Source organism: Haliotis rufescens, unplaced genomic scaffold, assembly GCF_023055435.1.
Source record: "Haliotis rufescens isolate VD_foot unplaced genomic scaffold, xgHalRufe1.0.p SCAF_21, whole genome shotgun sequence".
NCBI classification, from domain to species: domain Eukaryota; kingdom Metazoa; phylum Mollusca; class Gastropoda; order Lepetellida; family Haliotidae; genus Haliotis; species Haliotis rufescens.
Window position 1 is genome coordinate 6,365,181 of NW_025963902.1, and position 13,672 is coordinate 6,378,852.

Below are 13,672 nucleotides of genomic sequence, written 5' to 3' on the forward strand. Positions count from 1 at the left end.
CCTAAATGTTGTCATAATGGTCATGGAGGACAAAAGTGGGTTATCGTAGACTAAATCGGGTCATTATATTTATAATTATCTATCTCTCTCTCTCTCTCAAAGAAATTGGTATGTGATAGTGAGGCCTGAAGACCGTCAACGTTGCAATAATGTTGTCTGAGTTTGAATCCATACCTGGACATAAGCTTCAAGTCACTTGTTTATCAAGAGTCAAAATCCACTTTGGGTTTTCAAAGTGTCTTAGTACATATTCATAATGTTTGCGTTAAACCAGGGCATTTGCATTGTAAAAATTCACCCTGTAACTGAACGTTTCTGTTTGTTATCTGCACAGAATTGAGTTACATTTGTTCAGAAACAGGGGTATAAGCGGGGCTTACTTTCGCCCCTCTCGGAGGGTGTTTTTGGCATGGATGTGGTGAAAGGTTCCGATGTGTCCCCTGGGTGGAGTTTGAAGGTATGATCCCCTGCAAGTAGCACCCACGCCTGGTCCGCTGAGACACGCCCACTTGGCGCTCCCTGGCGGAACAGAGGAACTCGAGCCCAGCCGACAGCCACTGGACTTTTACCTGCAGACACGGATAGCCCAGGTTTCATACAGACATAGCTCACCACGTCGGAAGATATCACTCAGGATATGTTTGTGAAATAACAAGCTCTGGAGATTAACAAATAACATAAAACTTAAGGTGTCTCTCTTAAAAAAAAATGAAAGACTAAAATTGGCGAAGGAAACTTCAGTAATTCTTTAATTAAGGAATTATGAAGGAAATTTAAAAAAAATTCTGTCAAAAACTTATTTAAGTGTAAAAGCCAGTGCAGTCCTTGTATCAAATGATTTTCGGGAGAGTGTACAGGTAACACTCATGGCATGACAGATTAACTGTAGTAATATGAAAGAATTGGTGGTCCTTAACTTCTTTTGAGTACCGTATTTTCTTGAGTATAGTGCACACTTTTTTTCCCAAAAAGCACAGCTGTGTAGAAGGGGGTGCGCATTATACACGAAATAATGAGTTTGGATGTTTTTTTCCCCATGGAAAGATATTACCGTGAGCGCGTAACACCGGAAATACCATGTCAACAAATCCATACTGAAGTACGCAAAATCATCATGTAATTACACTGTCTGGTTACAAAAAGTGTTCTTTGTATATCTGGACTTATGTATGTAACTTATTTCATTAATTTTATTCAAAATTCCTTTTAATATTGTTTTAATTAATTTCGGCGAAATCATGTGTGAAGCGATCAAAGATTGCCCAACTCACTGCAGTTATGGGAAACTTAGTATATTACAAATATGACAATCATGGGATTGAGTGAATGGAGTTAAGTAATAATATAACAACATAAAAAGAAAAAGAGAAAACAAGAAATCCAGCCTACCCTGCATGACTTCTGGTCTGTGGTACTCCAGCCTGACAGTGGCGTAAGGGTTTGCTCCCAGTTCCCGCTCCACGTCATACTGGGAGAGGTCGAGGTTCTCAAATACAAACTTCTCAATAGGCAGCAGCAGTTCATATACAGCATTGCCGTAGGCATCGTTCTGGAAGCTTGTCACCTCAATAGCTCGTAGTGACATTCTGGACCGCAGCTTGACACTTCCGAAGTAAAGAACGATAAAGAGGCGAAGGTGGTTCGGGTCAACACTAGCCAGCCAGGGCTCCTGAAATATCAAGGGTTAATATTTGTTTTTAACATAGCTTTCCAAATGTGCCAGGGAGGCTCATAAAATGCTCATTTAGATGTTTTCTCTTAGAAGAATTTTAGTGTGCCAAAAAGAATATTTGATCCATCTTTGAACTCCATAATTGTCGTTTCACTATGACAAGGACCCGTTCCACAAAGTTATTTTAACGATGAGGTGATTATAACTGCCATACTTACACAAAGGCTTCTTATGGTCATAGTGCTAAGAGTGTTTGTGGGGCAGGACCCTGGCTCATCAGCAGTTGTAATTTAGAGGTTGGTCAAATCCTTTTCATTGTGATTGATAATGAGTTGTCAGTTTCTGAACCCCCAGGTTTAATTGATGACCCTATCTCATCAGCAGTTATAATTTAGAGGTTGATCAAATCATTTTCATTGTGATTGATAATCATTTGTCAGTTTCTGAATCCCCAGGTTTAATTGATGAATCGTATAGTGCACCAGGCAATGCTCATCTATATCAATGTGTTTGTTCAGTGTCCTGGTGCAAGTGTGCATTTATCACCAGCTTCTAGAAACAGCATTACAAGGTGCTCTTCATCCTCTATATCCCCAGGTTTCGCATTTCGGAAAACCTACACTAACCCTTAGATCCATTCCTGTAGTTCCCCCGATCTCAGTTACCCGCATGCCAAAGGGATGCAACTCTGCACAGCAAATTCTGGTGCCTATGCTGACTGGCCCAGCCCAGCACCCTCACAGTGCAGTAGAGGATGGACGTTGAAAAGTAGAAATGTGAAAATGTGTGTCAGTTAAAGCGACTTTGCTTGTGTGATGTGCTTACCCTGCTGACAGACTCTGTTGGGATGATGAGCCTTATCCTGATCTCCTTGATGCCGCAGGGGTGGAGCAGACCGGGGTGAGGGGTGGGGGCCAATGGGGGAGATCTGCTTGTCACTGGGGTGCTGGAACACAGTATGACACACATACACATGGCATACATACAAGTAAATAGTCATTGATATTGGGTGTGCTGGAAGGAGGGAAGTCATTTCTAACATAATATGACACACATACACACACAAGTTAATAGTCATCGATATTTAGTGTGCTGGAAGGAGGGAATAGTCACTTTCTAACATAGTATGACACACATACACATGGCATACACACAAGTAATAGTCATTGATATTGTGTGTGCTGGAAGGTGGGAATAGTCACTTTCTAACACGGTATGACACACATACACAAACAAGTAATAGTCATCGATATTGAGTGTGCTGGAAGGAGGGAAGAGTCATTTCTAACACAGTATGACACACATACACATACGAGTAATAGTCATCGATATTGAGTGTGCTGGAAGGAGGGAAGAGTCATTTCTAACACAGTATGACACACATACACATACGAGTAATAGTCATCGATATTGAGTGTGCTGGAAGGAGGGAAGAGTCATTTCTAACACAGTATGACACACATACACACACAAGTAAATAGTCATCGATATTGAGTGAAATTAATTTGGAAAATAATTGTTTCCTCCACACTATCTATCCAAATCTAGTTTTAATTTAAATTCTTCCTCTTAGTATTTTCTGAGACAAGTAATAGTCATCGATATTGAGTGTGCTGGAAGGAGGGAAGAGTCATTTCTAACACAGTATGACACACATACACAAATTAGTAAATAGTCATTGATATTGTGTGTGCTGGAAGGAGGGAAGAGTCATTTCTAACACAGTATGACACACATACACACACATAAGTAATAGTCATCGATATTGAGTGTGCTGGAAGGAGGGAAGAGTAATTTCTAACACAGTATGACACACATACACACACATAAGTAATAGTCATCGATATTGAGTGTGCTGGAAGGAGGGAAGAGTCATTTCTAACATAGTATGACACACATACACAAATTAGTAGATAGTCATTGATATTGTGTATGCTGGAAGGAGGGAAGAGTCATTTCTAACACAGTATGACACACATACACACACAAGTAATAGTCATCGATATTGAGTGTGCTGGAAGGAGGGAAGAGTCATTTCTAACACAGTATGACACACATACACAAATTAGTAAATAGTCATTGATAGTGTGTATGCTGGAAGGAGGGAAGAGTCATTTCTAACACAGTATGACACACATACACACACAAGTAATAGTCATCGATATTGAGTGTGCTGGAAGGAGGGAAGAGTCATTTCTAACACAGTATGACACACATACACACACAAGTAATAGTCATCGATATTGAGTGTGCTGGAAGGAGGGAAGAGTCATTTCTAACACAGTATGACACACATACACACACAAGTAATAGTCATTGATATTGAGTGTGCTGGAAGGAGGGAAGAGTCATTTCTAACACAGTATGACACACATACACACACATAAGTAATAGTCATCGATATTGAGTGTGCTGGAAGGAGGGGATAGTCATTTCTAACACAGTATGACACACATACACATACAAGTAATAGTCATCGATATTGTGTATGCTTGAAGGAGGGAAGAGTCATTTCTAACACAGTATGACACACATACACACACAAGTAATAGTCATCGATATTGAGTGTGCTGGAAGGAGGGAAGAGTAATTTCTAACACAGTATGACACACACACACACACACAAGTAAATAGTCATCGATATTGAGTGTGCTGGAAGGAGGGAAGAGTCATTTCTAACACAGTATGACACACATACACACACAAGTAATAGTCATCGATATTGAGTGTGCTGGAAGGAGGGAAGAGTCATTTCTAACACAGTATGACACACATACACACACAAGTAATAGTCATTGATATTGAGTGTGCTGGAAGGAGGGAAGAGTCATTTCTAACACAGTATGACACACATACACACACAAGTAATAGTCATCGATATTGAGTGTGCTGGAAGGAGGGGATAGTCATTTCTAACACAGTATGACACACATACACATACAAGTAATAGTCATCGATATTGAGTGTGCTGGAAGGAGGGAATAGTCATTTCTAACACAGTATGACACACATACACACACACAAGTAAATAGTCATCGATATTGAGTGAAATTAATTTGGAAAATAATTGTTTCCTCCACACTATCTATCCAAATCTAGTTTTAATTTAAATTCTTCCTCTTAGTATTTTCTGAGACACAATAGTTCATTTATTTGTAAATATAATACAACTGGAACATCCTCGGTCAACAAGGGACATATACATCTCACGGACAAATTGTTAAATCCAACTCATCCACAATTCATTTAGGACCAATTCACTATTAAACAAAAGTACACTTGAGAGGAAAGACTTTCCCGCTAACAAATTGTCACTCAAATAATTGGAGCTGCATTAACCTTTCTGAGGTTAATGTTCTGTCTGGGACTCAACCCAAGTACGAGAATCTGTACTTCACTAAGAAAGTGTTATCCCAAATATAACATTTGTTACATTTGTCCCCTTTCTAAATGGCATTGTCAATTCATTCGTTTTTATTATTTATGCAACACTTGTTACACAATGTTACAGCAACACGACAGCTGTATACAGTCAAACCAGTGGTTGATATAATGAGCAACATATCATGCTGTCGGGGTATGACAACTCACAATCACCAAGCCTGACAACCCGGTCGCCTCCTATGACCAGCATACTGGGACCTTGTGACCCAGACTCTCCATGCATGGGGCGAGTGACTTACACAGGCCTCTGTCTGTTCTAGTAGGGGATGTGAGTGAGTGAGTGAGTGAGTGATAGAGTGATAGAGTGAGTGAGTGATAGAGTGAGTGAGTGATAGAGTGATAGAGTGAGTGAGTGAGTGAGTGAGTGAGTGAATGAGTGAGTGAGTGAGTGAGTGAGCGAGCGAGCGACCCAGACCCTCCAGGGGGCGAGTGACTTACACAGGCCTCTGTCTGTTCTGGTAGGGGATGTCATTGAGGTCCTTGGCGTTCTCCAGATGTATCCAGGCAGCCTGGAGGTCACAGGTGTACAGCTTGCAGGGTTCGTTCAGGAACACCTGGGGAAAAAAGCAGTCAGTTTGTTTTCACCTATTCTGACGAAAGCTTGTCACAATTAACTTACTTTTATGTACCATAAGGCAATGAATTTATAACCCACAATCTGAGTGTATTTACCTGTAAAAAATATGACAATCAACCTTGAAATATGAATTCAACAAACTAAATCAACCTATTTCCTGAACTACATCGGTCATTTACAGAAAAGTCTAGGTGCCCCATGTTGTACCATACCCAAACCCTTTTCAGGTTCTGACGATTTTAGGTGATAAATTTATAAACAAATCCTTCTAACGTACCCCCAACTCCCCACCCCCCAAATCTCCATTGTATGTTGTACCATAACCCCATTTAGGCTCTGAAAAATCTGGATGATAAACTTCAACACCTGCCCCTCCCATGTCGTACCCTACCTCCTTCATGTCCATGTAATCCTTGGCCTTCATGAACTTGTGTCTGAGCAGCTCCACCAGGGACAGGCAGGTGTTGAGGAGCACCGAGTCCCGCCAGCCCTGCATGAAGCACTGGTCCCAGATGTACATCACTCCGGGTGTGTCCAGCACACTCACAAAACCCTGCAATAAACATACAGGAGTGAGTGAGTGAGTGAGTGAGTGAGTGAGTGAGTGAGTCCTGCATGAAGCACTGATCCCACAAAACACTCACAAAACCCTGCAATGAACATACAGGAGTGAGTGAGTGAGTGAGTGAGTGAGTGAGTGAGTGAGTGAGTGAGTGAGTGAGTGGGTGAGTCCTGCATGAAGCACTGATCCCACAAAACACTCACAAAACCCTGCAATGAACATACAGGAGTGAGTGAGTGAGTGAGTGAGTGAGTGAGTGAGTGAGTGAGTGAGTGAGTGAGTGAGTGAGTGAGTGAGTGAGTGAGTGAGTGAGTGAGTGAGTGAGTGAGTCCTGCATGAAGCACTGATCCCAGATGTACACTCCTGGTGTGTCCAGCACACTCACAAAACCCTGCAATGAATATACAGGAGGGACTTATTGATTTGGGTTTAATGTTAATTTGAACAGTATTCAAGTTGTATCATGGCATGTCAGCCTGATGTGGGAAGAAAGCCTGTAGTGAGGTAGGTCTTAGTTGTTTACCACTATGGTAAAAATCACGAGCATGAGTTAGTGCTGAAAAACCTTGAAACATCAGGGCAAATCTGGGATTCAAACCAACAACGATAGGTTTCTGACCCGCCTGATAACAGTGAATTGCAGCGACATCGACAGCTGGGCCCCACACACATCAGTACCATATTTGTCTATGATGCAAAGCAAAAATTTCACAATATCATGGTTGAAACCAAAACTACTATTGAGGTGCCAAGTGTCTCCCTGAAGATGCTGGATGCTGTGCTCACCTCGCCCATCCATCTCCGGAAGAAGATGAGCGGGTTAGCCAGCAGCTCAGTGGCCGTGATGTCTGTCCTCAGTGAGCCGGGGGTAGCCTGATACAGCGCCTCGGCCTTGGACTTCTCCTCATGGATCAGCTGCACCAGGAACTCCTGTGTGAGGCAAGTCAGGCTTACAGTAACACTTATTGGTATACATGTATTTTGTTTATAATTTGAATTTTGAAGTCCAGTGATATTTTAACATTGTAACACTGCACTCAGCATTATTGCAGCTTTATGATGGTGGACTGTAAAAAAACGAATCTGGACCAATCCAAAGATTGATATTGACCTGTGCCTCCAGTCTGACAAACAAATGCTTTAACCACTAGGCTACCCCACTTCCCCACTCACTGCTGTTAGAACTGACAAGGAAGCCTACCTAGGGGTTGACTTTGAAGCTTTTCTTGGCAATGCTGGTGAGGTGTAATGCTTTAACCACAAGGCTACCCCACTTCCCCACTCACTGCTGTTAGAACTGACAAGGAAGCCTACCTAGGGGTTGACTTTGAAGCTTTTCTTGGCAATGCTGAGGAGGTGTAATGCTTTAACCACAAGGCTACCCCACTTCCCCACTCACTGCTGTTAGAACTGACAAGGAAGCCTACCTTGGGGTTGACTTTGAAGTTCTTCTTGGCAATGCTGGTGAGGTGAGTATGCAACTCTGGGTCGGCCTGTTGGAGTGTGTTCATCACCTGTTCCGCTATTGCAAACACCTGGGGCCACTTGGGGAAACAGTTGGTGTTGAGCAGGTCTAGGTACATCGCTAGCTCAAACACATGCTCCCCTGAAACAGATCACTTGTATTATTTCTGATACAGTTCATGTTCTGATATATTACTATCCAACAAACATTGGACAGTCTTCCACTATTAGTGACAGAGTGAGTGAATGAGAATATAGTTTAGCAATGTTCCTGCAATATTCTGACTGCCCTAGTGACTGAGTGAGTGAGTTAGCGAGTGAATTTGATTTTACGCCGCTTTTAGCAATATTCCAGCAATATCACGGCAGGGGACACCAGAAATGGGCTTCACACATTGTACTCATGTCGGGAATCGAACCCGGGACTTCAGCTTGACGAGCAAACGCTTTAACCACTTGGCTACCCCATGCATTCAGCAGACTATAAAAAAGTTCATGTTGTATCTCTCTTCCACAATTTTTAGGGATGTTGGATCCATGAGCCAAGATGGCAACACCTTTATGTTGCATAAAAAGGCTGGCATGATATATTGAAACAATGATTACAGAACTGTGTATTTAATATGAACAATACCAGTTGACACATCTCTCTAAATGCTTCCTCTTTCAATGATGTTGCCTAATGCTCTCATGCAATCCAATTTCAGCAGCAGTGCTTAAAAGACATCCAACTCTAATTATCAACACAATTCATAATATATAATAAGATTTCGACTTGTCTTTCCTTTCATTGAAACAGTGATAATGGCACTATGAAATATTACTGAGTATGGTTTTACGCCGCTTTTAGCAATATTCCAGCAATATCATAATAATAATAATAATAGATAATAAGTTTACAATATTGAACCCTTCTATGCTTTGTTATTTAATATGTTTAATATTCTGGCTGTACGCATGATAAGAGGGCGACCTGGAAATAATAGTTTGGACCAGACAAACCAGTGATTGACATTATGAGCAATGATCCACACCGTCCCAATACGTTCACACACCAAGTCACTGAGTCTGACCACCCGATTAGTTAAGTCATTGCAAGCATAGGTTACTGGGGACTAATTCTAACCTGGTGTCCCCACATGAGCCTGCTAAGAGTGCCCACATGAGCCTGCTAAGAGTGCCCACATGAGCCTGCTAAGAGTCCCCACATGACCCTTCTAAGAGTCCCCACATGAGCCTGCTAAGAGGGCCCACATGAGCCTTCTAAGAGTCCCCACATGAGCCTGCTAAGAGTCCCCACATGACCCTTCTAAGAGTCCCCACATGAGCCTGCTAAGAGGGCCCACATGAGCCTTCTAAGAGTCCCCACATGAGCCTGCTAAGAGTCCCCACATGAGCCTTCCAAGAGTGACCACATGAGCCTTCTAAGAGTGCCCACATGAGCCTTCTAAGAGTGCCCACATGTGCCTGCTAAGAGTGCCCACATGAGCCTGCTAAGAGTCCCCACATGAGCCTGCTACGAGTCCCCACATGAGCCTGCTAAGAGTCCCCACATGAGCCTGCTACGAGTCCCCACATGAGCCTGCTAAGAGTGCCAATATGAGCCTGCTAAGAGTGCCCACATGAGCCTGCTAAGAGTGCCCACATGAGCCTGCTACGAGTCCCCACATGAGCCTGCTAAGAGTGCCAATATGAGCCTGCTAAGAGTGCCCACATGAGCCTGCTAAGAGTCCCCAAATAAGCCTTCTAAGAGTCCCCACATGAGCCTGCTAAGAGTGCCAATATGAGCCTGCTACGACTGCCCACATGTGCCTCCTACGAGTCCCCACATGAGCCTTCTAAGAGTCCCCACATGAGCCTGCTAAGAGTCCCCACATGAGCCTGCTAAGAGTCCCCACATGAGCCTGCTAAGAGTCCCCACATGAGCCTGCTAAGAGTGCCCACATTAGCCTGCTACGAGTCCCCACATGAGCCTTCTAAGAGTGCCCACATGAGCCTGCTACGAGTCCCCACATGAGCCTTCTAAGAGTCCCCACATGAGCCTTCTAAGAGTGCCCACATGAGCCTGCTAAGAGTGCCCACATGAGCCTTCTAAGAGTGCCCACATGAGCCTTCTAAGAGTGCCCACATGAGCCTGCTAAGAGTGCCCACATGAGCCTGCTAAGAGTGCCCACATGAGCCTTCTAAGAGTCCCCACATGAGCCTTCTAAGAGTGGCCACATGAGCCTGCTAAGAGTCCCCACATGAGCCTTCTAAGAGTCCCTCATGAGCCTGCTAAGAGTGCCCACATGAGCCTGCTACGAGTCCCCACATGAGCCTGCTAGGAGTCCCCACATGAGCCTGCTACGAGTCCCCACATGAGCCTGCTAAGAGTCCCCACATGAGCCTGCTAAGAGTGCTCACATGAGCCTGCTAAGAGTGCCCACATGAGCCTTCTAAGAGTCCCCTCATTAGCCTTCTAAGAGTGCCCACATGAGCCTGCTACGAGTCCCCACATGAGCCTGCTACGAGTCCCCACATGAGCCTGCTAACCTACAAGCCTGTACACTGGGGATGACTGTCCCACCTTTGTCATCAAGTAATCCCGTAGGGCTTCTGAAGGCGATCTGTAGAGGGAAGAGCCAGTGTATGAGGTAGGGCTCATAGCTCCGGTCATACACATACAGAACGTTCAGAGCACGAGCAGTCTCTTTCATATGGTTGGCTTCCTTGTGGTTCACCATGGATGTTGTCTTGGTGTATGTCTGAAACAAAACAATTAACACTTAACATGAAGAATATTCTGGTAAGATTGCTGATAAGATCTTTGAGTAGCATTTACAAACTGGGTATGATCAACTTCCAACAAAATCCAGACTATCTTGTCATCACATGTTAAACAAGCAAAAAATGAGTCATTGAAATATATTTTCATGTCTAGCAGAAGGTCAAAAACATATGGAAACAAGAACCATCAATCACTGTTCATCTTGACTGACCTCAATTGTAGCATTCTCTATAAGGCCGTTGATGGGAGACTGTGTGGCTCGCTTCAGCCTCAGTTCACTCAGCCCTCGGGTCACACCATGGGCAAATCTTTCTCGGATCATCTTCTCAACATACCTGAGAGCAAAATACATGTGGCTCAATCAAGTTCTGACCTGGAGAAGCCATAGGGGCAGTGTTGTAACGGGACAATGGCATTTCTGAAGACACCATACACCATACATTCTTCTCACAAAGTGAATGTCTTCATGTAAAGTTCAAGTTTGTTTTATTTGTTTGTTTGTTGTTTAATGCGCACTCAGCACTATTCCAGCTATATGACGGCGGTCTGCAAGTAAGCGTGTCTGGACCAGACAATCTGGTGATTGACATCATGAACATGGATCCATGCAATTGGGATATGATGACATGCATCAACCAAGTAAGTGAGCCTGACCACCCGATCCTGTTAGTCACTTCTTAAGACAAGCATTGTCGCCTTTTACGACAAGCATGGGCTGCTGAAGACCTATTCTACCCTGGATCTTCACGGGTTGGTTAAGTTCAAGAGTAAAATCAGTTGAAAATCATTAAAGAAGATAAGTTCGTTGTGTATGCCGCTCTCAGCAATTACAGATAATCAGTGACGACAAGAACTGAAACATATTTCTGCTGAATAATTAAGGGGTGTATGGGCCAAAATGGCCAAGACTGGATAAATGACAGGTCATTCGGATATAACTAGAAATAGTACAAGGGTAGAATGATTGTGTGTAATAACTTTCCAATATTTGCACATATGCATTTTAGTGATCCTCAATGCTGATTGGACAATTGAAGCTTCACTTTGATTCCCTGTGGAGGAAACCACAATATGACATCATCCATTGTTCATGAGGTCACAATATTCAATGAAGTTTCTCAGTAGGGTTGAAATTTCATACATTTTTTCTTCATTTTCTCCCCAAAAATGTGAATGAGAAATATATAGAAAAACCTACTCGGAACTTAGGATGACAGATTATTTGTCCCTCGTGACTGAATGCTGTTAGTGCCTCACAAAGGGCTCAAGATTAACACCATTAACATGATTAATACACTCGGGACAGATAATCCGTAATTCCCTGTAACTTCGTTGGCTCTTCTCTAATTCAGTATTACAATTCAGTATTGTAGACCTACACTTCTTTCATCTTCTTCCTCTCTATTTTGAACAATACATCTGCCCACATGTACGAGCGTAGTTTCCCTGGCAACTGGCGGCCATGAAGGCGGCCTGCCACGTGGTCAAACTTGCGTGGATCTCGCTCCAGAATGGCCACAATGGAGTTTCCCAGACCATCACTCTGTACTCCCCACAATGGGGGTGGGTCCCCTTCAACCTTTTGCACCATAGCTGGAAGAAAACACAAAGAAGAACCTGAAAACTTTTTCAACAAAATCTCAGCTGGGAGTTGGTCTTTCCAGGACTAAGTCTGTCCCTAATCCAATGATTTTGCTGGAGACATGGCAGAGGACATTTTCATGCATTTATAAGTTTTGATCTCATCGATATCCACGACTTCCCGCCCCAATTAAATTTTGGAGTGAGTATGTTTTTTGCTGCTTTTAGCAATGTTCCAGCAATATCATGGCAGGGGACAGCAGAAATGGGCTTCACACATTGTACCCATGTGGGGAATAGAACCCAGGTCTTTGGCATGATGATCAAATGCTTTAACCACTACGCTACCCCATCACCCTTAAATTTTGGATGACAATCAGGTGTGTACTAGAATATGAGCCAACATGAAACTCTGTTATCAGTCATTGTAGCCATTCAATACTCTTTCTCACTGTCTTGAGGGCAAATCTTACCATGGAATTTCCATAGTCAAACAGTAAAGTCCTCAGATTCAACATGTACAAATTTACAGAGATACTTTCAGCACAAGACAATTTGATAACAAACCATAGTGTCCACAGTATTTGCTGTGTTGAGAGCCTTGCTCCAATAAGCGGCCCCAGACCAATAGAGATGAGTATCACCTGGTACGATTTGTATCATGTTACGGACTGACAATACTACTGGTATCACGATACACCACATCAAAGGGTAAGAAATGATGAAAATAGTTAAATACAGCTCTAAAACCTCTTTCTTCATACATTTATTTAATGTTATCTCAGAAACATTTACAAAGAAACTCCCAGGAACAAAACAGGTTTAAATGAATGGATGCTAATTAAATGTAACAGTTATTCAGCACGTCCACATACTTGTAATCTGCCATTCCTACTGGCTGAGCTATGCTACTTCTGCCATTATGGGAGGTAACTCTATTATTGTTTCTGTTCTATTTATAGAGCATCGCAATCTCACAAACTGACGATTCAAATATTGTGTGAACCTAAGTATCGATGATATCATAGGTATTGGTGAATTGTTACAGCCCTACTAACCAACTTCTTGACCAATCTGTAAGTAATCTTTATAAGCACCCCCTACCAAGACAGAAAATGTACATGACAGTCCCTATTTTCTTGTGTTTATCACAAATGTGTACAGAACACAGCAGTGAAGATAGGGAATATACTTGTCTTGTAACTTTTATTGAAAACATTTTAGAATCACTGACTTCTTAACAAAGTTTGTTCACTGACGATCAATAACTGAAAAACAAAATTAACTTGTGAATAGTTTTAATATACACCCACCCAACCCTCACACACTTCATTGTAATTTTACTTAGCGACTGCAGCACTAAATACAGGGAAGACTAAACTTACACTTGATTTGACCTGTGGATGGTTTGGAGGATTTGCTGGTGGCGGAGGATGCTGCTGAGGATGCTGGCTTGAACCTGCTTGGCGCTGGCAGTCTGTACATGGCATCCCTCAGACCCTTCCTCTTGTTCAGGAGCTCCTTCTGCTTCTGGTGCTGTAACAGAGAGCGTGAGTTTGGTTTATCACCACGGTGAACGATATTTCAGTTATATCACGTTGTGTC

General features: G+C 42.8%; 1 protein-coding gene across 1 annotated transcript in view; it reads right to left on the bottom strand.

The window, feature by feature from the left end:
* LOC124133341 overlaps positions 1–13,672 on the bottom strand; it is a 36,822-nt gene that overhangs the window by 15,799 nt on the left and 7,351 nt on the right. Inside the window, exons 5-15 of the mRNA XM_048401170.1 lie at positions 13,453–13,603; positions 11,866–12,079; positions 10,698–10,821; positions 10,286–10,463; positions 7,683–7,861; positions 7,042–7,185; positions 6,085–6,246; positions 5,555–5,670; positions 2,498–2,618; positions 1,390–1,669; positions 381–569 (exon numbers count right to left, since the gene is read on the bottom strand). Of these exons, the coding sequence (XP_048257127.1) occupies positions 381–569; positions 1,390–1,669; positions 2,498–2,618; positions 5,555–5,670; positions 6,085–6,246; positions 7,042–7,185; positions 7,683–7,861; positions 10,286–10,463; positions 10,698–10,821; positions 11,866–12,079; positions 13,453–13,603 (1,858 nt within the window). The remainder of the gene's footprint in view (positions 1–380; positions 570–1,389; positions 1,670–2,497; positions 2,619–5,554; positions 5,671–6,084; positions 6,247–7,041; positions 7,186–7,682; positions 7,862–10,285; positions 10,464–10,697; positions 10,822–11,865; positions 12,080–13,452; positions 13,604–13,672) is intronic.